The sequence below is a fragment of the Schistocerca piceifrons genome, chromosome 4 (genome assembly GCF_021461385.2).
Source record: "Schistocerca piceifrons isolate TAMUIC-IGC-003096 chromosome 4, iqSchPice1.1, whole genome shotgun sequence".
In the NCBI taxonomy this organism is placed as follows: domain Eukaryota; kingdom Metazoa; phylum Arthropoda; class Insecta; order Orthoptera; family Acrididae; genus Schistocerca; species Schistocerca piceifrons.
In genome coordinates, this window is record NC_060141.1 from 139079750 (window position 1) to 139106037 (window position 26288).

The following is a 26288-nucleotide window of genomic DNA, read 5'->3' on the forward strand; positions in this document are numbered from 1 at the left end:
CTAAAACCTCTTTCCTCATTACCTTAGCCATCTTCATCCTGACCCACAACTTCTTCACTTTTGAAGGCCAGACATACTAACAATTAAATGGAACAGCCATGGGTACCAGGATGGCCCCCTCGTACGCCAATCTATTCATGGGTCGCCTAGAGGAAGCCTCCTTGGTTACCCAGGCCCGCCAACCCAAAGTTTGGTACAGATTTATTGATGACATCTTCATGATCTGGACTCACAGTGAAGAACAACTCCAGAATTTCCTCTCCAACCTCAACTCCTTTGGTTCCATCCGATTCACCTGGTCCTACTCCAAATCCCACGCCACTTTCCTTGACGTTGACCTCCATGTGTCCAGTGGCCAGCTTCACACGTCCGTCCACATCAAACCCACCAACAAGCAACAGTACCTGCATTATGACAGCTGTCACCCGTTCCACATCAAACGGTCCCTTCCCTACAGCCTAGGTCTTCGTGACAAATGAATCTGCTCCAGTCTGGAATCCCTGAACCATTACACCAACAAACTGACAACAGCTTTCGCATCCCGTAACTACCCTCCCGACCTGGTACAGAAGCAAATAACCAGAGCCACTTCCTCATCCCCTCAAACCCAGAACCTCCCACAGAAGAACCACAAAAGTGCCCCACTTGTGACAGGATACTTTCCGGGACTGGACCAGACTCTGAATGTGGCTCTCCAGCAGGGATACGACTTCCTCAAATCCTGCCCTGAAATGAGATCCATCCTTCATGAAATCCTCCCCACTCCACCAAGAGTGTCTTTCCGCCATCCACCTAACCTTCGTAACCTGTTAGTTCATCCCTATGAAATCCCCAAACCATCTTCCCTACCCTCTGGCTCCTATCCTTGTAACCGCCCCCGGTGTAAAACCTGTCCCATGCACCCTCCCACCACCACCTACTCCAGTCCTGTAACCCGGAAGGTGTACACGATCAAAGGCAGAGCCACGTGTGAAAGCACCCACGTGTTTTGCCAACTGACCTGCCTACACTGTGATGCATTCTATGTGGGAATGACCGGCAACAAACTGTCCATTCGCATGAATGGACACAGGCAGACAGTGTTTGTTGGTAATGAGGATCACCCTGTGGCTAAACGTGCCTTGGTGCACGGCCAGCACATCTTGGCACAGTGTTACACCGTCCGGGTTATCTGGATACTTCCCACCAACACCAACCTATCCGAACTCCGGAGATGGGAACTTGCTCTTCAATATATCCTCTCTTCCCATTACCCACCAGGCCTCAATCTCCGCTAATTTTAAGTTGCCGCCACTCATACCTCACCTGTCATTCAACAACATCTTTGCCTCTGTACTTCCGCCTCGACTGACATCTCTGCCCAAACTCTTTGTCTTTAAATATGTCTGCTTGTGTCTGTATATGTGTGGATGGATATGTGTGTGTGTGCGCGAGTGTATACCCATCGTTTTTTCCCCCTAAGGTAAGTCTTTCCGCTCCCGGGATTGGAATGACTCCTTACCCTCTCCCTTAAAACCCACATCCTTTCGTCTTTCCCTCTCCTTCCCTCTTTCCTGATGAGGCAATAGTTTGTTGCGAAAGCTTGAATTTTGTGTGTATGTTTGTGTTTGTTCGTGTGTCTTTCGATCTGCCAGCGCTTTTGTTTGGTAAGTCACATCATCTTTGTTTTTTGATAAATTTTTGATAAGTTTTTCCCACGTGGAATGTTTCCCTCTATATATATATATATATATATATATATATATATATATGCTTCGTCAGGAAAGAGGGAAGGAGAGGGAAAGACGAAAGGATGTGGGTTTTAAGGGAGAGGGTAAGGAGTCATCCCAATCCTGGGAGCGGAAAGACTTACCTTAGGACCGCCAGGCCTCAACTTCCGCTAATTTCAATTTGCCGCTGCTCATACCTCACCTGTCTTTCAACAACATCTTTGCCTCTTTACTTCCGTCTCGACTGACATCTCTGCCCAAACTCTTTGCCTTTACAAATGTCTGCTTGTGTCTGTGTATGTGATGATGGATATGTGTGTGTGTGTGTGTGTGTGTGTGTGTGTGTGTGTGTGTGTGTAGTGCGCGCGCGCGAGTGTATACCCCCCCTTTTTCCCCCTAAGGTAAGTCTTTCCACTCCCGGGATTGGGATGACTCCTTACCCTCTCCCTTAAAACCCACATCCTTTCGTCTTTCCCTCTCCTTCCCTCTTTCCTGACGAAGCAACCGTTGGTTGCGAAAGCTAGTATCGACCTGCCAGCGCTTTTGTTTGGTAAGTCTCATCATCTTTGTTTTTAGATATATTTTTCCCACGTGGAATGTTTCCCTCTATATATATATATGTGTGTGTGTGTGTGTTCTGTGGCTCAAAAAAAGGATTCATCTGAAAGGTAGTGAAGTTTTCAACATAGTGTATCTGCCTGTTGACAACTCTATGCCTCTATCATCAGTATACATAGTATTTCAGGATTAATTATAAATACCAGTAAACCCTCAAGTCTTTAAATAATTGAACTCCTAAATTATTCAAGTTTGAATTTTGACATGCTTTGTGTGTTGTGGGGTCATTTTCTTGCTCAAAGATAATGGTGCTTTAATGTGGAAACAAAATGTTTGTCCCCCATATGTTCCATCTTACAGAAAAATCAATGCAACAGGTAGCAAGTGTGTGTCTTTTACACTCATTACAAAAGTATTAAAATATTTTAAACTCAATGTTGTGAAAAGGAGAACTAAATACAATTACCATATGTCCAATGTGCTGTGCCTCGCAAAGCAGTTGGTCATGAGACACCTTATGAAGAACAGAAACTGTTTATTCAGAGACAGCATAGTGGTATAAGGTCTGTGGCCATTGACCTAACTGAGTACTGCACTGAACAGCTCTTTGATTTAGTTTGGTAATAGGCTTGGAAACAAAAAATCGTATTTGTGGCAGTCCATAGAACCGCATCAGAAAATGTTATAAACATCAACGAGCAATTATAAGACTTTCTAATGAGACTTCTATGTAAATACCTAGGAAGTGATCATATATACAGATTCCAATACTGGTTTCATCCTGTTGTTGTTGTTGTTGTTGTTGTTGTTGTCTTCAGTCCTGAGACGGGTTTGATGCAGCTCTCCATGCTGCTCTATCCTGTGCAAGCTTCTTCATTTCCCAGTACCTGCTGCAACCTACATCCTTCTGAATCTGCATGGTGTATTCACCTCTTGGTCTCCCTCTACAATTTTTACTCTCCACACTGCCCTCCAATACTAAATTGGTGATCCCTTGATGCCTCAGAACATGTCCTACCAACCGATCCCTTCTTCTAGTCAAGTTGTGCCACAAACTTCTCTTCTCCACAAACCTATTCAATACTTCCTCATTAGTTATGTGATCTACCCATCTAATCTTCAGCATTCTTCTGTAGCACTACATTTCGAAAGCTTCTATTCTATTCTCTTCTTGTCCAAACTATTTATCATCCGTGTTTCTCTTCCATATATGGCTACACTCCATACAAATACAATCAGAAATGACTTCCTGACACTTAAGTCTATACTCGATGTTAACAAATTTCTGCTCTTCAGAAACGTTTTCCTTGCCATTGCCAGTCTACATTTTATATCCTCTCTACTTCGACCATCATCACTTATTTGGCTCCCCAAATAGCAAAACTCCTTTACTACTTTAAGTGTCTCATTTCCTAATCTAATTCCCTCAGCATCACCAGACTTAATTCGACTACATTCCATTATCCTTGTTTTGCTTTTGTTGAAGTTCATCTTGTATCCTCCTTTCAAGACACTGTCCATTCCATTCAGCTGCTCTTCCAAGTCCTTTGCTGTCTCTGACAGAATTACAATGTCATCAGCGAACCTTAAGGTTTTTATTTCTTCTCCATGGATTTTAATACCTAGTCCGAATTTTTCTTTTGTTTCCTTTACTGCTTGCTCAATATACAGATTGAATATCATCGGGGAGAGGCTACATCCCTGTCTCACTCCCTTCCCAACCACTGCTTCCCTTTCATGCCCCTCGACTCTTATAACTGCCATCTGGTTTCTGTACAAATTGTAACAAGCCTTTCGCTCCCTGTATTTTACCCCTACCACCTTCAGAATTTGAAAGAGACTATTCCAGTCAACATTGCAAAAGGTTTCTCTAAGTCTACAAATGCTAGAAACCTAGTTTTGCCTTTTCTTAATTTAGCTTCTAAGAAAAGTCGTAGGGTCAGTATTGCCTCACGCGTTCCAAAATTTCTACGGAATCCAAACTGATCTTCCCCGAGGTTGGCTTCTACCAGGTTTTCCATTTGTCTGTAAAGAATTTGTGTTAGTATTTTGCAGCCATGACTTATTAAACTGATAGTTCAGTAATTTTCACACCTGTCAACACCTGCTTTCTTTGGGATTGGAATTATGATCTCCTTCTTGAAGTCTGAGGGTATTTAATCTGTCTCATACATTTTGCTCACCAGATGGTAAAGTTTTGTCAGGACTGGCTCTTCCAAGGGTGTCAGTAGTTCTAATGGAATGTTGTCTACTCCCGGGGCCTTGTTTCGACTCAGGTCTTTGAGTGCTCTGTCAAACTCTTCACGCAGTATCATATCTCCCATTTCATCTTCATCCACATCCTCTTCCATTTCCATAATATTGTCCTCAAGTACATCGCCCATGTGTAGACCCTCTATATACTCCTTCCACCTTTCTCCTTTCCCTTCTTTGCTTAGAACTGGGTTTCTATCTGAGCTCTTGATATTCATACAAGTGGTTCTCTTTTCTCCAAAGGTCTCTTTAATTTTCCTGTAGGCAGTATCTATCTTACCACTCATGAGATAAGCCTCTACATCCTTACATTTGTCCTCTAGCCATCCCTGCTTAGCCATTTTGCACTTCTTGTCGATCTCATTTTTGAGACGTTTGTATCTCTTTTTGCCTGCTTCATTTCATCTTGAATAGTTTTTATCAGGACCAACTAAAGTTGCTGATGTCCATTTTTGCATTTGTCCCAAAAAGTAACATTCCCAACAAGACTAGGAGGACATGTGCAACAGTTATTGATAATTTGGTTATAAATCCACCTATCTTACATGAAATAGATTTGACCTCATAGTTAATCGTTTATCTAAACATGATTGTCAAATGAAAGCACTGAAGTATCCCCATCAGCCACGTTCAGCATAGAAGGGAAAAGTAAAATTTCACAGAATAGTAAGTGTTGACTCACAAGGGATTGGTCCAATAAGACATGTTGGAAACACCCCCCCCCCTAAAATTTTTCACACAGGAAGAAGGCAACGAAAGAAATGCGCTGTCAAAATTTGAGCTGCAAGTAATTAAAAAAAAAAAGTTGAAAATTGCTAAATTCATAGCGTGCCAGGCAGTGGTAGAAATGTACAACCCTTACTGGCACTGTAGCAGCTGCGCGTGCGCAATTAGGCATACAGACAGCCAAGGTTGGTGGTACATTTGTAAACAGGAAACAAGACTCAACCCGTTCGTGATTTGTAAAGGTCGTTCCAGCTTACCGTTCATTGATAGTTTCTCTGACACGACAGTATGCAGTTACTATTCTCTCGAATTAGCCACTCAAGTAACATATATTACAAATCATCAGTTGTTTTTTTGCACTATTGGTAGGTATTAACAATACAGATAAAGCTTAATTAATATTTATTGTTCTTTCGTAAGGCATGCCTGCTAATATTACCCTTTTTTTTTTCACAGTAATATAGAATCCAATTATCGTTCTTAATTTAGCAATGATGAAATATGAAGACCATGGTTTCCAGCCAAAATCAAGTACTTTTCCTGAGGACGTACATATGTGCTGTTTGTTAGTTGATTTCCTTGACATTCATTAGAATGATATTGACATTTTGTTTGAAATTATGAATACATTAAAAGAAATAGGAAATAACTGTGACGATTCCATGAATTGTGGTTTGAACCACGTCAGTTGTGCCAGTAAGAGTTCTAAAGAAGAATACCTTCTAAGCCTTAAGAAAAATGACAGTGAAATATTGGTTAAACGAAGGAGGGAAAAAACGCTTGAAAGCAGTGTGCCAAGGTGTTTTCGTTTCATAAAATCGGGGAGTGAACTGTACAAATGGAAGAATGAATTACATTAATTAAGAAATATGTGCCAAATAGAAACCTGAAACTACGTGAATGAAAAACTGTTCAAAAGAATTAGAACTGCTCGCGAGAGGCTGTGCACCATTACTGATGAGGATCTAAGAGACTGGGCCCTCTGAATTGTATTTGACATGAATATTGCTAATTTACAGGCTTTGTTGACCTGGCTATGCAGGTTCAAAAAATCGCACAGAATAGAAAGTCGCAAAATAAACAAGCTTACATCACATAAACGTGCAGAGCAGCTGCCAGTGACAGACAATGCTATAGAGAAATTCCTAGCTGACTTAAAGATGAAACTTGCTGTTATCCCTGCAACTGCTGTTTATAATGCTGATGAGTCAGGTTTCATGAATGAACTGCGTGCACACTGCACTTTATCATTTCGAGGTGAAAAAAAGACAGAGTCGGTTGCCCAATCAATGGATGCAATGACACATTCATATACAATAATGCCAGTGAAAACTATGAGTTGTTTACTGTTTCCGCAGCTGAACATCTGTCTTCCAAGAACCACAAGGCAAATTTGGACCAAAATTAAAAAATGGACTGTTTAGTTGCAAAAATCTTGTAATTGATGTATCAAAATCTGGAAAAATGATAAAGAATAATTTTCGACATTTTGTTCAAAACGTATTCCTACCAGCTGCAGAAACTAATTCATTGCTTTTGTTGGATTCATGGTCTGGACGTAACAAGGCCTATGTTTTTGTGGAGGACGACGAAAAATCTGTAGATGTAGTGTGGATTCTGCCTGGAACTATTAGTGTGATTCAACCTCTCGATAAAGAATTTTTTCAACAGTGGAAAGCATTTGTCAAGAAATTATCAGACAACATAATTTCCAATACCTCCCTCTCATTTCAGGTTTATCACCGGAACAGTATTCTTAAGCTACAATCATTTGTACGTTACTAGTTTTCTTCACCATGCTTTAAGAATTTGATCAAGTATGCCTGGTATGCAGCGCAGTATGCAGAACAGTGGCCGGGACCATATCTGACTCCATCACAGTTCTGTCTAAATAAAACTAGTGGTTACTGCGAAGTGACTGACTGAATCAATTTTTCCTTTGTCCGTTGTGCCTGGTGCAAGAAAAATGTTTGTTTTTATCATTCAGTAGACAATGCATTTTTGTGATGGCTACAGGGAATAAACAAACAACTGTTTCACTGATAGTCAAATGTACAACATTTAAACATTATTATAATGAATGGCCTACAGGAATTGTTATAAAAAGTAGTACTGCATTATACGTTTCATTTCAACAAATTACAGGTCCTCATTGATGGAACTCATCTCCGACATCAGGCACTGCCATGGTTTTATTTTCTCTGCTGGCCATTTCTATCAGAATTACATGTGAAGATTTGAAGTTATTCAAAAAATGTTTGTATTGTATAAGCCAGGCTTTCACTCCAGCAAACAAGCTAACAAGCACAAGCAAAAGAGAATTGTGTCTGGTGTACCCAGTAGGCCTCTTGCAGGTCTTTCAGCTGATTACCACTGCAACTATTTACATGTCCGTAGCCTTCCCCAGTTACCTAATCAGAAAATGGAGACCTGCAGTTTAACTTGGAATCCGAACCACATGTCTTTCGTGAACACTCCAACATCTGTGTGAAGTGAATGTTTGGTTAAAAACCGTAGTGAAAAAGTTGTCTGTACAGGATTTGATCCTGTGCTCTCTGGATCACAAAGTGTGCGCTTTGACACTAGACCATTTTTGTTTTATGGGGGAAAAAATGACCATTATACCCTACAAGTGTAGTGGAAATGCTAGCTATGTCACCTCTTGAGATGATACTTGGCATCGGTAATTAGTGTTCTGTTTATACATTTCCCCTCAGTGGTAATGAGAAGCCAAGGAAAAATGGCAGCCGACCTACAAGGAAAAGTTTGGACCAGTGTTAAGGAGAGATGGAGATACAATTCCGTGTAAAGTGTGTACGATCTTCATGCATGTCACACTTCCATACAAAGTGAGATACTTAAATTCCTCCTTCCCCGCACCATTTTGCATATTCCGTCAAGAACAGTGCGGTTGCCATGCAAAATAATCCTCACTGAATAGCAAAGTTTCACATTTTGGCTCTCACAAGATAGAATTGTATCCTGAATATTATCTCCAAAAACTAAGAACTAATAACCCAACGTTCATAGGCAATGTTGGTTACCACATGTTCTATTCCATTCCCTTCAGTATAAACGATTCTACCCATGTACAAACAAATGGTGGTGAGTTTTCTGCAAATGCTCATTTGCACTTGTTCGCTTCCATTCACTCCATTGTAAAGCAGGTTTTAGGTGCTGAAAATTGGCATCTGTGAATTCCGGATAATTCCACTATGAAGCGCTGTGTGAGTGATTCACCGAGTCGCATGTTAGATGGGCAGGGCTGTACAAACCACTGCTATAAGCTGTTCTCTGTGCGGCAAAAATGTATATCTCAACATTTTTTTTACAAATGGTATAGTGTTACAGGGTTTTCTCCGTGTCTGGAAGGAGTCATTTCTTAACAACAGAAAGAAAGGTCACTTTAATGAATAACATGGTAGGAATAAGGTAAAATTCAAAAGAAAGGTCAGTTTAATGAATAATGTGGTAGGGATAAGGTAAAATTCAGAGTGGAAACACATTACATATAGTGTGTTGTAAGTTTCAGTGCTTGGCTCGTTCCCATTCTTGGTCTACATAAAGTTTTACCTGGGACATTGGAGAATTCTTCAGTGACTGTGATGTTTAGTGATGATACAAGTATTTTGATGATGGGCCCAAACACATCCATACCAAACACAACATGGAGAATAACAGAATAATTTACAACTGGCTCAGCCTGTATTTTGACCTTTTGTTTACAAAAACTCATCTTATGCAGTTTGGAACAAACCAAATTTCTTACAGGTACCAGAAGGAAATATCAGTGGGTATATACTAGATGAGGTTCAATGGCTAAAGTTCTTGTATATCCAAATTGATATTAAACTAAGGTGGGACCAGCAAGTGGAAAGTTAGCCAAAAATCTCAGTTCTGTCTACTTTGCACATAGTAATCTATCTCATTGTGTGGACCTGCAGACAGTATTGCTAGCATACTTTGTGTTTTTTCACTCAATATTGTGGTATGGAATTTAAACAACAGCATGATAGATCCACCAAAAGCTGTTTCAATGGATATTCAGAAATAACTAGTTTGGGTCAAGCGATCATCTTCCAAGTTAACTACATATGCATGTCAAGCATCAGATCAGGCAAATCTTATCAAGTTAATGTGTGAGTATCAAACAATGGAAACTCAGGTGGGAATGTCAACAGTGTACATAAAGATAGATATCTACTTACTGTAAAGAGGAAACATTTTCAGACAGGCACAATTAAAGACATTTATATAAAGCTTTCAGCTACAGCCTTCACCGGGCAAAAGAGAAACGCACACCACTCATACACACAAGCAAGCTCACCTCATGCACACATGACCGCCAACCCTGGCAGCTTGGGCCGGAATGCAGCTATCATGTGGGTTACAAACAGTAATCTGCAGGGGGTGAGAAAGGGAAAGGGATAGTAGTGTATGGGTGGAGAGAGAGACGTATGCTGTCTGGAGGAGTGTGCAGGGACTAGAATGCCAATATGTGCAGTGTCAGTAGTTGTGGAGCAGGGAGGTGGGGAAAAAAGGAGTGAAACAGGAGAGGAGTGGGAAAAGATGGGCAAGTATGTTGTTGGTAGAGGGCAGCAAACAAAGAAGGTTGAGGAGGAGATGATAGGAAAGAGCTGTGGAAACTGTTGGGTGGAGGGTGTGGGGACAGTGTGTTACCATATGTTGAGACTGGGCTAATTGTGAGAGCAGAGTGTGTCGTGAGGATAACTCCCATGTGCGCAGTTCAGAAAAGCTCTTGGTGGAGGGGAGGACCCAGAAGGCTCGGCTAGTGAAGTAGCCATTGAAATCGAGAATGTTACATTCAGTTGAATATTGTGCCCCTCATCCTGGTGGACAATTGGTTGGTAGTCATGCTAATATAAGAACCTTTGCAGTAATTGTAGCAGAACACGTAAATGACACGGCTGCTTTCACTGGTGGCCAGGCCCCTGATCAGGTAGGATAAACCCATGGCAGGACTGGAATAGTTGGTACTGGGTGGGTAGATTGGGCAGATCTTGCACCTGGGTCTTCCTTGTGGCAAGGGGTTGGGATTGGGAGTGGCATAGTGATGAACTAGGATGTTGTGGAGGTTGGGTGGGTGACAGATCAGCATTTTAGGAGGGGTAGGAAGGATCTTGGGTAGGATGTCCCTCATTTCGGGGCATTATGATAGATAATCAAAGTCCTGCTGAAGTATATGGTTCAGTTGTTCCATTGATGAAGGTGGCACTCCTTTGTGACTAGTTCTAGGGGCTGGTGTTAGGATTGGAGGCGTGGGAGGAAATGGCACAGGAGATCTGTTTATGGACAAGGTCTGTCCAAGGTTTACCCTACCCCATAAGGGCCTAGTTCACCTGTGAAATCAGCCATGTCATATATCATTTATCAATTCTGCTGCGATCATTGCACAGGTTTTATATGGCTATGGAAACCAACTAGCTGTTCACCAGGATGAACGCCCACAGACAAACTGTGGCCAATATCAAAGTAGACCATCCTGTGACACAACATGTGGCTGAACATAACATCTTTGATTTCAATGGCTGCTCCACTACCCGGGCCCTCTAGATCCTCCCCTCCACTATCAGCTTTTCTGAACTGCACAGATGGGAATTATCCTCACAACACATTCTCTGCCCCTGTAATTATCTCCTCCTCAACTTACCGTAACACACTGTCTCCACACCCTCCACCCAACAGTTTCAATCCCCTCTGTCCTACCATCTCCACCACCCCCACCACTCGATTCTTATTTCCCACCCTCTCTGCTTGCCACCCTCTGTCAACGTATCCACCCATCTGTATCTGTTCCTTTTATTCCTCACCTCCCTGCCCCAGAACTTCCTGTTGGCATTCTAGTCCCTGCACACTCTACCAGACAGCGTTTGTCTCTCCCCCACCCATACACTACTATCCCTTCCCCTTCGCTGCCCCCTCCAGATTGCTACTTGCATCCCATGTGACAGTTTCTGGCTCAAGCTGCTTGAATTGGCGTCCATGTGTGCATGAGGTGTGCTTGATTGTGTGTATGAATGGTGTGTGTGTTTCTCTTTTGGTGGTGAAGTCTTGGCTGAAAGCTTTGTGAGAGTGTCTTTTAATTGTGCCTGTCAGCAACTTAGTGTCTTTGTTACATTAAGTAGCAATCTGTCTTTTCCCACATTGTTAATCTGATATGTGAGTATATTTTATATAAAATGCTTCACAATAACTATTTGTGTCATGTCATGCTTGTTATACACTGAAGTGACAAAAGTCATAGGAAAGCAGTATGCACATGTACAGATGGTGGTTGTACCGTGTACACAAGGTGTAAAAGGACAGTGCATTGATGGAGCTGTCATTTGTGCTCAGATGATTCATGTGAAAAAGTTTCTGACTTGACTGTGGCTGCATTACGGGCATTAACAGACTTTGAATGCAAAATGGTATTTAGAGCTAGATACATGGGATATTCCATTTCAGAAATTGTTGGGGAATTCAATATTCAGAGACCCACAGTATCAAAAGTGTGCCAACAATACCAGATTTCCGACACTTCTCGACATGGGCAAACAGTGGTAGGTGGCCTTTATTTAATGACAGAGGGCAGCTGCTTTTATGTAGAATTGTCAGTGCTAACAGAGAAGTAACTCAGTATGAAATAACCATAGAAGTCAATGTGGGACATACGACAAATGTATCCATTAGGACAGGGTGGTGAAATTTGGAGGTAACAGGCGATAGCTCCAGACGACTGACGTGAGTGCCTTAGTTAATAACACCTCTCCTGAGCTCATGATTATATTGGTTGCACCCTAGATGACTGAAAAAGCCATAGCCTGGTCATATGAATTCTGATTTCAGTTTGTAAAAGCTGTGGCACAGATACCTTGAAGCCATGGACCCAAGTTGTCAACAAGGGCCGCGTGGTTTGAGGCGTCATGTTGCGGATTGCGCGGCCCCTCCTGCTGGAGGTTCGAGTCCTCCCTCAGGCATGGGTGTGTGTGTTGTCCTTAGCATAGGTTAGTTGAAGTTAGGTTAAGTAGTGTGTAAGTCTAGGGACCGATGACCTAAGCAGTTTAGTCCCTTAGGAATTCACATATATTTGAACATTTGTCAACAAGGCATTGTGCAATTTGATGGTGGTTTCATGATGGTGTGGGCTGTGATTACATGGAATGAACCATTCATTGACTGGGAATGGTTATGTTCAGCTACTTGGAGATCATTTGCAGCCATTGACTCCATGTCCCAAAGAAACTGTGGCATTTTTATGTGAAACAGTAGGAGTGGGAGGGAAGTGGTATGGAGCCAAGCACGTTACAAACATACCTTAAAAACAGATTTATTGTTAACCTGTTCAAAACTTTTAAGCCCTTGAACACAGATGGCCAATTCAGAAAACTTTAAACAAACACTGATAACCAGCATCAAAGAACATTATTAACTGTACAATCCGATTGCTCTCTCACTCTGGCAGCAGCCACATGACCCACCACCTTGTGGAGTATCCTCACACCACCGCGGAACCAAACTTGAAGGACCCGAGAGCAACTGACAGACTGTGTGCACTTATACAACCCAGGAGATCTGGGAAAAACCCGGGAATTTTTTCATCCAGGAGAAAACTGGGAAAAACCCCGGTTTTTTTTTTTTAGAATTCTGGGAATTTTTTATTGTTTTAATTTCCAGTTACATTTTTGTAATTTTGACTGGTAAGAATCGATACTCTAACAAAGGATATTACTCTATCCCCGCTACTGCAGAATAATACTTCAACAATAAAACATAAACAAGAGGAAAAACAAAAATAACTTAAATTGCAAAGGAAATGTGCCATATACGATGACACACAGTGCTCATACAACAGTCTGCCAACAGCAAAATATGTCAAAGGCTTTAGGAAGACTATGCAATGCTTCATAACAACAACAAATTGCCTCGATGAGCATGAAATCACAACTGTTTACATTAGATTCGTTTTAGCAGTTACAAGCGGGCTCATACGCATGCGCAGTTGAGTCACGTTTGAGTAGTCGATTCTCCCACTTCTGGCTACAGGAGTGTGGCTGTTGGCTGTACAAGCAGTCACAGCAAGCAGCTAGATGCTACTGTGAAAAGAGGTGCCAAAGTCATATTCTTGAGGAAGAGGAAAAAGAAACTTGTTTCACAAAGCGCCTAGCATCCAGCGCACATTGGTCTATTGATTATTCATATGATTTTGAAATGCATCCTTGTTGGTTTTTGAACATTTTTGAACACATTTTAAGTTTATTTCTGAATGAATCATAAGTTGATTTTTGAATGAGTGCATAGTTTACATGATGTCTCTGTCAGGAGAATCCTCGTCGCATCTAGAAATAAACTTTCTGCAGACAAAAGAGGATGGGGCTATACGAGCTGAGTGGAGTAAAGCCGAACAGATGAATGCCAATTGCTGTCTGATTATGTGGTTGATTGGGTTTGCAAATAAGCAGCATTGTTATAATTACAAGTGAAATCCACAGATTCAGACTACCAGAATGGAAATAAACGACTAACAGAAATAACAGGTGAGAAAGATTACATATTATCTTCTTGGTGTACCCAAGAAAATTAAATTTTGACAGAAAATTTTTGGCCAGATTGCTACACTAGTAAGGACCAGTTGTACGACCCCAGCTAGCAGCCACTTAAGTTCTATTCTGTAAGTAATGCGGAAAACTTTTTTTATGAACATGTAACAATGCCTAACTGGAGAATAATCGCGGGATAACTAAACTGGTGATTCTGGCAGGTTTAGTGAAGTTAATCGGCAAACAGATTGTGGTAATGGCAGGAATAGCTACAGAATTGGTGATGACAAGATTCTTGGTTAGTACGAGGAAGGAGAAGAAATGGGGACATCACACAAATTACGGAAGAATAAGACGATTGCAAATTTATATAAAAATTTCATAATCCTACTTTTCGATCTCATGCTTGAGAAACTGGTGCGTATGAATGAAATGTTAAACTATTTCCTAACATAAACCTTTTTGATTGTAGTAGGCCTAATAGGCATTTGATATTGGTACTTCGTGAATTATATTCTGTCGTGTTAGAAAAATGACCATTTGTACCAAAACAGTCTCGTTTATGTGGTGCCTGTTACAAAATTGCTGCAATATTAGAAAGGCCTATTTTGTTTTATCTAGCAGATAGTGACAAAATAGACTTAGATCGAGAAACCACACCAGTCTTGGGTATTATTTGTATTAACAGCTTTGTCAGTATTAGATAACGAGACTTGGATTTTTCATGTAGCAAAACATTTGAGGAAACTTTGATGAGGTAATAGATTCTTTTGCAGAAAGGAAAGCATGCCATCTAAAGCTGTAGCAAGAGTAGAGAGAAAAAAATGCTAGGAGGTAAGGATTGAAGAAATGTGTACTTTCTTGCTTGTCTCTTGTCTTTATTGGTTCTATGTATCCTACATTTAATTTTGTGTCACACAAAACAGGAAGTTTTAACTAATAGGTTGTTAAGAGTGAAAATTTTCTGAAGAGTTCCTGTTCTCTTGATTACAAATAATCCCACCCATTACTAATTGCAAGAGGGTAGGCTGTCAAACCGGCCGACTGGGAGCAGGACAGGCACCACAGGACATTTCAATTTCCACTGTCCTGAATATTGTTTGATGGCATCCATCACAAAATATACACGTTTCATTTCCACAGAGCGAAATATAGTGACGTGCGTTAGAAGAATGCTTTATGAAGAGTCGTGGCACTGCTCTTTGGCACAGTTAAGACCAAATAACATGTCCTGCATTTCTTCGAACACATGTGTTTTATGTTTTAGACTTTTCAGAAAGTTTTTTTAAGTATTGACGCGGTTCGAAAATATCGTAGATCCGGGGCTGATGTGCAGAGCGGTCTGAGTTATAGTGGGTAGTCTCCATGAGACCTGTGTTTAGTGATTTTGCTGTTTCCTCTTTGTTTACTCTCATGTCAAACGAAAACAAAACAGATATCTGTGGCCGGGAGCTATCAATTGAATTAAAACACATTCACTTAATTACGGAAGGCTAAAATATGTTATTAGTTTCAGATTTTATTTTATTTCCACCTATCTGACAGTCAAGCATTAATCTCCTTGCAAAACAATGAAGTTATTTTTGTCTGTTTGCTAAAGAAATTTGACTTTTATTAACCGTTTCCGCAGAGGCAGTCAATGTATTTGAAACAAATGTTTAATTCAACAGTACTGGCTAGTTTCAACTGTTCACTGCATTTCAAGTGCATGTTTTCATCTTCTAGCACGTATGGCATTATGCCATAATAAAGAACTAAACGTGAGATAATACAGTACTGGTGCTCCAAGAAAATTTACATCCTGAAAACCACACTGAAAAGCTTAATATCAGGTAGAGGTCTACTTCATTGGGAATCTGGACATATAAATGTGCACTTTAAATGTGCACATTTTAGTACACTTCACGAAACTCCGATGCTCCTGGAGTAGCCTCTTATATCTTGTTTCGTTTATGATGTAATGTATGATCTTTTAATGTTTTACATGTACGTACATATGGGCTTCCTACGTCATTGTAGCTGCGTAAGCGCGATGTCGCCTGTTATCTGTGCTCTCTGGCAGCTGCTGAAACAAACCTATTTCTAACAGGTTGCGGGAAAATATTGCAAATGGTGCTTTGAAAAGTGTTACTTTCAAAGTAGATATCCTTTTACGGAAGTTGAACTATGTGCGAAAATGTACCAGGACTTTCTTAAATCACAGAACATTTGACTCTCACTTAAAAATTAACTCTTTGATGGCGAGCCATTTAGAAGAACTTCCAACCCTGAAGGTCAGACATTTATGTCATTATTAAAAATTTTACTGGCACATTTGTGTGATATATCTTAAAGTGTAACACATGCAAAAAAGATCAACATTTTATGTGAAAGCATAGCTCCTCTTGCAGCTTAGAGACCAATATTATATGTGAAAGCTTTTCTTTTCTTGTAGCAACACTATGTATATTAATTGAAACCTTTAACATTCCCTGTTTGTATGTTCGTGCTACTTAGCAGTGATGTTGCTGTTGGCTGACTACATCACATGTCCTATGCTCTGAATATCCGCTGTCATCAGTTGGTGAGATCACGTGACATGAGCTATGACTGGCTTACAAAAGCGCATCGAAATCTCGATTCCAATGAGTTGGAAAGTAACATGGGGTGTTTGGTGGTATTTGAATGTATATTTTCGTAGTACGAAAGTACGCAGCGTACATGTTGTTGCACATCAAAGATATTTCCAAAACGTGTCTTTTTCCCTGAGTTTCGTTTTCTTAAGTGCTGGGCAATTCTACATCCATGTATAAAACCATAACCATTCAAAGGATTGATAAGTTTTGCAGTTCCAAGGGAAAATATACTGTCACTTAACACGGCAAAATTGTGTTTTCACATGGGAGAAGTGTATTTTTAACCGGGAAATTCAGGAATTTTTTTCCCTTGTCCACGTATACACCCTGTCAATCAGAGACCATCAGACCAGCGTCTCTGGTCGTAAGACGAAACCATGGACAACCATTGATAAACAGAGAGGTACCACTCTGGCCGCAAAGCCAGTGCACATGTCTTGTTGTGTGCGACACTGCACCAGGTCACTGGGCAACAACTGTTTGCGATTGGTTTGAAGGACATTCTGGACAATTTGAGCGAATGATTTGGCCATCCAGATCGTCCAATATTAATCCCATCAAACATTTATGGGACATAATCAAGAGACCAGTTCGTGCATAATGTCCTGGACTGGCAACACTTCTGCAGTTGTGGACAGATGTAGAAGCAGCATGACCCAGTATTTATGCAGGAGACTGCCAAAGACTTTTGACTCCAAGCCATGTCATGTTACTGCACTACGCAGGGCAAAAGGAGGACTGACGTGATACTAGAAGGTATCCCACGACTTTTGTCACCTTACTGTATAGGTTCATGCATGTGTAGGTGACTTGAAGATGCCCGCTCAACTAAAATTAGTTGTCTCTGAATAAATATTAAATAAAACAGCTTTTACATAAAACAAAGAAAAGGCAACCACTCACCTATAGCTGACTGATGTGCGACTCATAGAAACATACAGCTGTAAACACCAGCTTTTGAGTTCTTGTTCTTTCCCCAGCAAAAGGACGCGCGCGCGCACACACACACACACACACACACACACACACACACACACATCCGCAGCTGCGATGAAACTTGTTTCACATATTATTCCATCTAGGGTTTCCATTGTTGTTAAAACTGCTCTTGGTGGTTCCATGGTGCCATTCTTGAAATACATTCATGCTGTGCAGCACCTACCTACAGAAAATACTTTATGCCATAAGCTCTTGGGGCAATGGAGCTAACATGAAAAAAATATTTATTCTGCAGAATTGGGTAATAAGACTGTTTCATAAAGTTGATAACTGAACTCTTGCAGAAGTCTTTTCAGTGGCCTAGGGATTCTTAAACATATGTGCCAATATACAGTGTGTCCCACTTATCTTGACCACCCAAAATAACCCAGATACAATTTACAAAATGTTTCAAGCAAATGTTCTTTAGCCGTCAGGGGGACATCAATCAGCATGATTGCCTTCATTGTAGCTTTGTTTTTTACAAAGATATGAACAGCGGTATGTCTTTTTTAAATGGTACCCTGTATTTTTTATTCGGTAATTCATTTCCTCTCCTAAAGATCGATACAAAAATGTATCACAGTGTACCATTCACTGAAACACAACGTTATTAGTTACGTAACACAACACTGATGTTGACGCTCCCAGTGCTTAGTGTAGGTACACCGGGTAATGGAACACATCCACGTGCTGACGTTGACGGAGGACAAATGTAAACATAAGTAGAATGCACACCCGTCATTGCATCAACCATCATCAGTTGAAGAGTTGTTTGAGTAGAATATACTCCAACGAAGAGAAGGTAGAAATGCTACTCATTTATGGAGAATGTAAGTTAACAGAACAGTAATTGCAATACTTCTTAGGTACGGATACATTTGGTACAGTAGTTTAGTGCTTTTAAATGCTGTTGTGTAGAGTAGACAGTGGAACTGTACAAAGAATGATATCCTGACAAGAACCCACCTCCCCGACAGATGTTTTCTCATCTTGTTGCGATGCTTCAGGAAATGGGAAGTTTCAACCCACGACAATGCAATCGTCGTAGCAGTCGCACAGACGAAGCTGCCAAAGTTACTGTTCTCGCTTCCATTGCTGTGAATCCACATGTGAGCACACAACAGCTTCAACATGAGATTGGCATTTCTAATACCAGTGTACATCGTATTCCTACACGTCATTGGTTCCATTCTTACCATGTATACCTACATCAAGAATTTCATGAGAATGATTTCCAGAATTGTGTACAGTTCTGTCAGTGGCCTTGGCAGCAAATTTTTGCCAACCTGAACTTCTTCTCCAATGTTCTATTTACCGATGAATATTCCTTCTCGAACGAAGGACAGGTAAATACAAGAAACATGCATTATTGGTCCAACGACAACCCATGTTGGCTTAGACAGGCGGAACGTCAGCATCAGTGGAGAGTTAACGTCTGGTGTGGGATGCTTGGTACTACAATTATTAGCCCTTATTTCATCAGTGGTAGTCTAAATGGCACAGCGTATGTCAACTTCCTCAGACGAATTCTTCCTCCTCTTCTGGATGAAGCACTTCTAAAAACGAGAATGCTTATGTGGTATCAACGCAATGGATGTCCAGCGCATAATGTCTTGCATGCACTTCGTGTTCTGAACCAAAGGTATCCGGCCAGATGAATTGGTCGAGGAGTAACAGTTGCTTGGCCTGCTGGTCTCCTGATTTAAATCCTCTGGACTTTTTCCTTTGGGGATGCATTAAAGATGTTGTCTATTGCGATGATATTCCAACAACTCCAGAGGACATACAGGAACATATCGTGCTTGTTTGTAATTCTCTTCAGCAGGCAACACTGGAAGCAGTAAATAATTCTTTCATTCAACGAATGTATCAGTGTCCAGGGTCACCACTTTGAGCACCTTTGAATGTTCCACTCCTGGGCAATGGTACAGGAGAGTCAAAGTCAATTTTGTGTTATGTTTTTACTTGGTTTTCATTTGTTTTCTGACAACTCCAGCAAGTGGACAAGTTTATGATCCTGGTCTCAATGTCAGTGTTGTGTTATGTAATTAATAATGTTGTCTTTCAGTGCATGGTACACTGTGATACATTTTTGAATAGGTCTTTAGGAGAGGAAATGAATTACCTGCCATTCAGAGAAGTTATACCGCTGTTCATATCTTTGTAAAAAAACAAAGCTACAACGAAGGCAGTCATGCTGATTGATGTCCCACTGACGGCTAAAGAACATTTGTTGAAACATTTTGTAATTTGCATCTGGACAAACAGTTATTTAGGGTGGTCAAGATAAATGGGACATCCTGTATATAGTCCCTAATAGTAGTTGTGCTTAATAACTAGAGCAAATTTAGAATAAATGGCGTAATTCATGATCACACCACTACAAGTAGAAATAATTTTCATGTATACTCTGTAGCCTCTTCTAGGGTTCAGAATGGAATTTTGTGTTTTTGTGCAAAGACCTACAACATATTGCTGGTAGACATCAAGTGGGAAAATGTAAATTCACAAATTTAAAGAAGAAGTAAAAGAGTAACTCATTAGCCACTACTCCTGCAACTTACAATAATATTTATCATCAGTGATTTACAGTCTGTGTAGCGCTAATATTTATATTAAATAGATCTTGTCTTTTCCAATATATGGATAGTTGATAGTTGTTTGTGTAAAGTTACAAGAGTGATTTGTTTTAAAAAAATTAGATAAAAACAACAGTTGTGTTGTATAAAAGAAAGAGCAACTTTTTTTTTTCATATCCGAATGAGCTGTTTTCTGCAGATATAAATGTACAGTGTGTCTGAGGAAGAAAGGCCAATATTCAGGGATATGATAGGAACTATCATTTGAAGCAAAAATGTCTAGTAAATGGGGGCATTTCTTCATCTTTGATAGTCTGAAACAAATCTCTTTTACTGCTGGCTCCTTGCCATCGATATTTTGTGGGGAGGTAGTATGGAACAAAACAAGAAAAAATTGTAAACATGGGCTGTAAAATGCATATCCTAAGAGCTATGAGCACTTGTTCAGTAGATAAGCTGTGTTCCACAGTAACAAAGATAAGCGAGTGCTCATAGCTCTTAGGATATGCATTTTAGAGCCCATGTTTACTGGACTTATTTCTGTGAATGATTGTTCCTGAATATTAGCCACCCCTCCTGGGTAAAATAATTTCTGTAACTATCAGTGTGATTTGAGTAGCGCGAACCATAATTTGTTGTTAGTAGTCAGCAGTAACTTGACTTATTCGACAACAGCCTTGAAGGCTCACCTTTATGATCAGATTTACAGCTCTGTGGTGACTGAAAAAGGGGACAGTGTGTAATGAGAGCTGAATTTTTGCATCGCCTCATGAGACAAATTTAGATAGTTCAACTGGAAGGACACTCCGTGTAGGTTCTTTATAACCCAGTGTCTTAGTCTGTCAGTAATTTTGACATTAGGGATTATTTGAAATATTACTAAATTTAGAGACATGTATTGTTAGTTAAATTCCTGGGACAGATGATAGGAAATACTGGACTGTAGTGATGGGCCAGTGGTTTGTTATTCATTGTTCACCAGCACTCTGTACCTCATGTTGGATTAGCGAATGTGTAATTGCCGTTATCTTCAGTTTTACAAATAGTTTGGAATTCTCAGTGTTCCTGTAAGTTGCTCAAGAAGGGGCAAGTATGTGTGGTGTAAGGTGCTAAATTTGCACTGTGCTAGTAACAGTGCAACAGTCATTGTTTTCTTTAATGTAAATTGACTGCCTTCCAAGAAACATGCATTGTTGTTATAATTTTGTAAAACAATTTTGTTGCAGTTATTTTGAATTATGTATTCTAAGCATACAGAATTGTAAGTGAAATACTTAATTTGCTTCCTTGATTGTGCTAATATCATTCACTCTGTTCTTCCTTCCAGTCTTTTACAAGATGCTACATCTATTGACCTTTCTCAGCTGAGCAAAGATTTACACTCTACCTCAGAGTATGCACGACTGTATGGGCTACCCACAAAGACAATGAAGACAGATGCTCAAGATAGCCGTTGTACGGCATCTGAGAATACCACCTCAGGTGTCAATATTTGCAGATCAGCAAGTGACGAAGATGATTCATTCATTGTATTTGAGGATTCGAAGGAAAAACAGAATGCAGATGAGTTATTAACTTCATTTGACGATGAAATTAGTGAACAGGGACAAGGTGACAGCATTATCTCTGTAGGCTCAGACTATGATAGTAGTCAGACGAGCTGTGATGTGACCTCAAGAAGACCAGCATCACTAAACATACGTGGAGATGGCAGTATCATGGCCAGTCCATCAACATCTGTGTTCCTGTACATCCAAATGCAGCTATGCCACCGTGAAAGCCTAAGGGAATGGTTATGTGATAATGTGTCGTCTAGAGATCAGCATAAAGTTCTTGTAATGTTTGAACAGATTGTGCAGGCAGTAGAATATGTTCACCTCCAAGGCCTTATACACAGGGATCTAAAGGTAAGATTAAAGTAGACCCGGTTAATATATACACTTAGAATAACTTGTGATATTTTTCATTGAATAATGTTGATGTGATATTTGCTTTGAGAGATGAAAATCCTCTAAATTCATATTCTAGTGGAGTTCAGAAATTGATACTGCTGTACCTTTCTTAGCATCCAATAAAATCAAGTGCTGTGTTTGGGGATTAGCAAAGAACATCTTAGTCTGCAGTAAAACTCATTCAAAAAATAATGTATGAGATGTGCATATATTATTTTGTTGTGAAGGACAAAAGAAACAACAGCCACTACCTTATACAAAGTAGCACATTTCATTTATCGCATTACAAAAAAAGCAGATTTTTTCTTAATCACAATAGCCAGTGGTTTTGCAAATGTTTATGCAGTGATGGCAGTACAATTGTCATCTTAATTGTGTGGTTGTCATGTGTTTGTTTTTCTTCATCAATGATCTCTTGCTGGACTGACTGCTTGGATCTCCTTAGATTCCAAGGTATGCACAAATGACAAAATAACAAACAATTGAGACAAACTGAATTCTTCAAGAATAAATTGAAACACATGTAATTAATAAGGAAATTAATGGCACTCTGAAGTAGTTCAGGATGAGTTATATAAAATTGTTCAAGGCATGAAAAAAAGAAACTTATCTGGGGATGGTGGTTTATTAAAGTTGAGTGTAAAATATTACAAAAGGAACTGGGATAATTATTTACAGAATGCCTAAGGTTGTAGACAGTTGCCAAAAACTGGACAATAATATAGTTATATGAATACATGGTATCTGTTTTTGTCTGAAAGAACTGACACCACTCATTCATATAATTGATTTGACTCGATGAGCAATGAATCCACAACCTTCAGTGTGGAAGGATGTTAATGTTCGATCTCCAGCAGGAATCTAAAATTAGTGAGCATGGAGGACGTGGATGGAGACTTGCAGATAGGTGGTGCTAGCTGGGAGTGTGGGTCATTTGAGGAACATGCTAAATACTCCATGCATTTGCAATAATCCAGTGTATCCGGCTGCCACAGAGGTTAATGAAACTGCCTAGTAAGCTAGAGATCCCCGGTTGAGTCCTGGTCTAGCACACATTTTCACTTGTCACTGCTGATTCCACACAAAGTCCTGATGCAGCTGATGTCAGTAGTTCCTTCCCTTCCCTTCCCATCCCTTCCCTTCCTCCCCCCCCCCCCCCCCTCCACCTTCAGTTTACATAATAATATAGTTGTTCTACTTAATAAGATAGTTGACAGAGAAGACAGAAAAAGCCCCTCTGTAACTTAAAAGGTGTCTGACAAAATTATCACCAACAGTAGAATAAACGTTGAACTCCTACAAAGCAAAGTATGTTTTAGACATGGGTATAGCACAATGTCCCGTTAGTGCCTCATGTAGTATATTATAGAATAGAGCAAGGGGTATGAATTATCACTTTACATAGGGCTCGTAGATTTGAGAATGCTTTCAGCCTCATTTCAACGAGAAATTAATTCGACATATGTTGGTATACTAATACGTTAACACTGCAGTTACTATCAGATTTCACCAAGAAAGTGATACATTTAGGATTGAAAAAAGGTGGGCAGGGTGAGTCCATATCTCCTAAACTAGTCTCAGCAGTCTTAGAGGAACTTTCCGGTCCTTAAACTGGGAAAATGAAGAAGGCATATTGTTAATGGAACTTATCTGAACCACTTTTGACTTATTGATACATTATACTGTTTGCTGCTGGTGCAAATAAACTTGAGCAACTAATGGAAGAACTTAATTGATCAACTTTGATAGTAAGACTGAAAATCAATAACAAAAAGGCTGAAATTATTTATATCCAACAGATCGAAAAGAAAACAGTGCGAATTACTTGACAATGATTCCCACTAACATTTTGTATTTAGGACATTTAAAGATGACTTGGTGAACAGGAAAAGAAAAAACCAAAAGTTTAGAAATGGTCTGAAGTGCTTTTGGGAAACTAATAGTGATTTCTAAACTAGATTATGGGTGTGGGTGAAAAGAAAAGCTACAATCAGTGTGTATTGCCAGTTTTGATTGATGATAGTGAGACATGGATGATCATCATTGATGACCGATGTGAATGGAAATGTCTAGATCACACCTTTATCCAGCAGCAGATAAAATAAAACTTCATCATGAAAATCAGTGCAAGAGTTAAGATGCAAGATTTCAGATTCACTGTATTCTCAAAACAGTCATTTTCCAGGCATTTTGGTGACATGTCAGCTTTTTTAAAAATTTTAAATTAAAGAACAGTCTGGACCACTAAAGTAATTTATTTTTATCTTAAAAGGTGACTGGTTTTGATCTGTGTGTGATCATCTTTAGACCAGTGACTCCATGATTACTGTTGGAAATGGTGGCACTGCTCTAGGAAGGCGTGAAGATCAACTGCATCTGCGGTCATCATGGATTAACTGGTCTGAAGGCGATCTCACACACATCAAAACTGGTCATCTTTTAAGATAAAAATAAATGGTTTTAGTGATCAAAACTATTTTTTAGTTAAAAAATTTTGTCACCTTTTTGTTCACGTTGGTTTTGCCTGCTTGAATAAGATCAAAGTGTATGTCAAGTATGAATCACTTACATATATTATGCCACAATGAAACTGGTGTGTTCAGCATGAGTTCCGGAGCACTGCAGTACCGTCAGTTGAGATGATACTAGGCATCCTGTTGCTCTCTTACAAAGCTAGGAAGCATTCTCTTTTGAGAGCATATGGCAGGATTTATCCGCACAAATATCGTTTTAGTTGACTGAATCCTCATTGAGCAGCACATTCACATCTTCCTTTACCATGCACTTCAGGAAGGATGTTATTTACACTAATCAAGTGTATAGAGAAACAGTATTTAATTTGAAGATTTGCTAGGCCATAAGAGGCAGATACATCTTTGAGGGTCAGTGCCTCATTGCAGTACCATTAGGGAGAGGAAGAGTATGTTTCATTTTATGGCCATATTCGGTGTTACTTTTGGTCAAATTCAGTGTTACGTTTTTTGCTAAAAACTGTGCTACTTTTTTGCAAAATTTTTTGCTACTTTTTGGTAAATTCCAAGTCACTTTTTTGTTTAATTCCAAGTGGTTTTTTGTGCTAAATTCTGAGACTCTTTTCTTTGCTAAATTCCGAGTCACTTTTTTTTTGCCTTATTTGTGTTCAATGTTATTTCTGTGCCAGATTTGCTGTTTCTGGCAAATTTTGTGTTTTTACAAAAATTTAGTGTTGTTTTTTGCCAAATTGTATGTTATTTTTTGTGAAATTCAGTAACTTTTTTTACAATTTTCAGTCCTATTTTCGTCATCACATCAAAGTTCACTACAGTGAAAATGAACTTACATTCCAAAGTCAATCAATGGAAAATCCAGGATGGAATTAACAATATTATGAAAAGGATAGTTGTTGCTCACCATATAAAGGAGATGCTGAGTCGCAGATAGGCACAGCAAAAAGACTATCACAAAATAAGCTTTCGGCCAACAAAGCCTTTGTCACACCACACACACACACACACACACACACACGACCACATCTCTGGCAGCTGAAGCCACACTATGAGCAGCAGCAGCAGTGCATAATGGGAGAGGCAACTGGATGGAGATAAGGAGGGAGCTGGGGCTGAGATGGGGAGGGATAGCAGGGGAGGGCTGGGGGACGGTGAAGTGCTGCTGGGGAGCATGCAGGGAAACGATGGAGAGGATAGGGCGCACCAACACCAGCTTTTCCGAATTGTGCAGGTTGAAATTCTCCCTGCAATATATCCTACATTCCCATAACCCTCCTAGCCTCAACATTAATCATTGTTCTCACCCATCTAGTCCCTTCCCTGTTCCAATTCCATCACTGAACAACCCTCTGTTCCACCAATGAACCCAGTCTTTTTACTTCTCTTCTTTTCCGCTGCCCTACCCCCTCCCCCCACCTCTCCCCCGCCTCCTGTCTAAGCCCCAGACTGCACCAGCTGCCCTACCCTCTCCACCTTCTCCCTGCACAAGCACTTCACTGCCCCGCATGCCTACCCTGCTATCCCGCCCCCTCCCATCCCAGCCCCTTCCTTATCCCTCAGTTGTCTCTCCCATAATGCACTGCTGCTGCTGGTCGTAGTGTCGCTTCAGCTGCCAGAATCTGTTGTCACTGTGTGTGAGGGTTGTGGTTGTGTGTGTGTGTGTGTGTGTGTGTGTGTGTGTGTGTGTGACATCACTTTGACAACGGCCTTGCTGGCCAAAAGCTTATTTTGTGACAGTCTTTTTGTTGTGCGTATCTGTGACTCAGCATCTCCGCTATATGGTGAGTAGCAACTATCCTTTTCTTAATATTGTTACATCTCAAAATTGTATACAAACCTCAGTCTTGAAGGGATTAGAAATCAGAACTCAGTTCTAACATTCAATAACT

The 26288-nt window shown here is 40.2% G+C and overlaps 1 protein-coding gene across 1 annotated transcript in view; it reads left to right on the top strand.

Annotated features, from left to right (window-relative positions):
• LOC124795670 (eukaryotic translation initiation factor 2-alpha kinase-like) overlaps positions 1-26288 on the top strand; it is a 204640-nt gene that overhangs the window by 124350 nt on the left and 54002 nt on the right. Inside the window, 1 exon segment of the mRNA XM_047259743.1 lies at positions 21289-21868. Coding sequence (XP_047115699.1) covers positions 21289-21868 — 580 coding nt within the window.